The following is a 2393-nucleotide window of genomic DNA, read 5'->3' on the forward strand; positions in this document are numbered from 1 at the left end:
TATATATATATATATATATATATATATATATATATTTGTGAATATACAAAAAAGGGCAAATATCTATTAAAAATATTTTTCAAAGTATATTTATTTCTTATATATTTTCTACAAATATATTTGAATATTTAGAAAATAGAAAAAAATGTTAAAACATTTAAAAATATAATATCATACACACATGCACACACGTCACATTTAAAGAAAAACTTTGTTCGTTGTCTATACTGTAATACGGCTTAACATATAACACATTGGAATAAAAATAAATGATGTACAAAGCCTAAAACATAGGATACTGAAAGATTGGAAATATATTTTCCTGAAGTACTGAAATACATTTTAAATATATTTTGGTATATGACATTTTAATCAAAAATATATTTTTATTGAGCTTCACAGTTCACAACATATTCAGCATATATTTAAAATGCATTTTGGACAGATTGTTTCTTTATAAATTTTTATTTATTCATTCATTCATTTTATTATTTTATTTATTTAATTATTTTTTTCTGTATGGGGAACTTTTGGTTTTTGATGCCACTAACCTAGCAAGTATATTCCACATTATTCCACCTATGGTATTTTTTACTGTTTCTCTCTATATTATGCAAACGGTATTGCCTCAAATACAAGAAAACATTATGCCACATTTCTCAGGGTTTAGAAGTGTACATTATTCATGTCAGGATGTGTTTTCAACAACCTGTTACATGTTCAAAGAACTGACTTACTGAATGAAGTTTAAACTTTGTTAAAAAAATCACTAAGTATCACCTTATAAACATGAATCTATCTATACTGTAATGCTCAACAGCCTAATTAGAACCATAGTGTTGTTGTATGATGTCATGATAATTTCATCCACAGATTCATAGTTACACATCACAAATACAACATGTACTGCAAGTGAAAAACTTTTATTGATGCAACAGGGAGGACAGATTATCAGTGCAGCTAAAAGGAGTAAATACATCATTGAACACAACCACATATTGTCATTTGATTAGGTTGACTAACAAAATGAAGCAGTTGAAGTTGTGAATGATTAGAATGGTTCAATATTTGCAATTTCTCCTAAAATATGTGAAACTAGAATTTGAACGCATAATTCCAAAATATTACTCAAACTAAAAATTACTTACTAAAAACAATGTCTGTCATAAATCATCATCTAAAAGCAAGTTCCCAATATTAAATGCACCCTTTGGTTTACCCTTTACTAAGGATTACATATCTAAAACTCTCTTTTTTAACTCTGTGTGAAAAGCATGCTGAAAGCTTTCTGCTCCTCTGCTTATTTGAGAGATTGTTCACTTTTCTTTGACAACAACGTCGGTGAATCCATGCACCTGAGTCAGCTGAGGACAATCAAGCGAAGCCAGAAGTTTGTAAGGGCCGGAACACTTAGGAATAAATGTCTCGGTCAGGTTCACTGTGGCCAGGCTTGCAATGTCACTGAGAAATAGACAGAAAGTAAGATGTTTAACTATATACCAATCAAAAGGAACAGCTGCAGGTTACATGTCCCCTTATTTTGTATAGTTTAATAGTGAGCTAATCAGATTAATTTCCTACCCATAGTTAATCGATCTGCAGTGCTTCATTCCCAGTCCCTCGATACGGAAAATTGCGTTCTTCAGCACGCAGGGCAGTGGGTTCTGGAATGTGATTTTTATTGGCACTTCTTTGCCCACCGCACAGTCACATCCAGGCTAAAAGGGCAAATCACAATCTGCATTAACACCATTCAGGTTACAAACAGTTATAAAAAAAGACTCAATTTTCCACACCCAGCTAATAATCAGTGGTTCTTAATTCGTTTCTAGGCCTAGGATTATGCTGGAACCCAGTTGAGGTTACTCCTGGATGATTCATGAAATATAATTCCACAGAACAACCTTTACTATAAAACATTTTCATGCACAAAAGAGCATGACATATTTTTGAGTCTCTAATTTCCTCTCTCCTCTGTCTAATTTTTAGTTCGAGGAGGGAATCTTGTCTGCGTGTATTTATGTGTTGGAGAAGAGCTGCACACCTTGCTCAGGATGGGGAATCCCCATTAACACTTTCAGAGTAGTGTCTGACATGGTGAGTTTTCATTTACTTCTTATCAATACCATAATTTCATGTTGGAAAGACTTTAAAATGGTCCGATTTGTTCTCTTCTGAGTGTGGTACTTCTGCATGAAACTTGCTGCATTCAAAATAAAATAGTTTTAATCATCTCTCCTTATCAGGTTATTGCCAACAAAGACTGTGGTGTGCTGGTGGGTATATACAAAAAAGTATATAATATACAAAAAAGGCCAAATATCTATATATTTAGTTATATCTATATAGTTAAGAACGACAGAACAGTATAAGACAGAATATATATATATATA

At 32.0% G+C, this 2393-nt stretch overlaps 1 protein-coding gene across 1 annotated transcript in view; it reads right to left on the minus strand.

The window, feature by feature from the left end:
- Positions 1-1208: 1208 nt before the first annotated feature.
- The window catches only part of LOC107714911 (protein-glutamine gamma-glutamyltransferase K-like), an 8860-nt gene continuing 7675 nt past the window's right edge, over positions 1209-2393 (minus strand). The window contains exons 13-14 of the mRNA XM_016520908.1: positions 1582-1718; positions 1209-1461 (exon numbers count right to left, since the gene is read on the minus strand). Coding sequence (XP_016376394.1) covers positions 1317-1461; positions 1582-1718 — 282 coding nt within the window. The 3' untranslated portion in view covers positions 1209-1316. The remainder of the gene's footprint in view (positions 1462-1581; positions 1719-2393) is intronic.

This window comes from Sinocyclocheilus rhinocerous, unplaced genomic scaffold (assembly GCF_001515625.1).
Source record: "Sinocyclocheilus rhinocerous isolate Xijiao unplaced genomic scaffold, SAMN03320098_v1.1 scaffold28, whole genome shotgun sequence".
NCBI lineage: Eukaryota > Metazoa > Chordata > Actinopteri > Cypriniformes > Cyprinidae > Sinocyclocheilus > Sinocyclocheilus rhinocerous.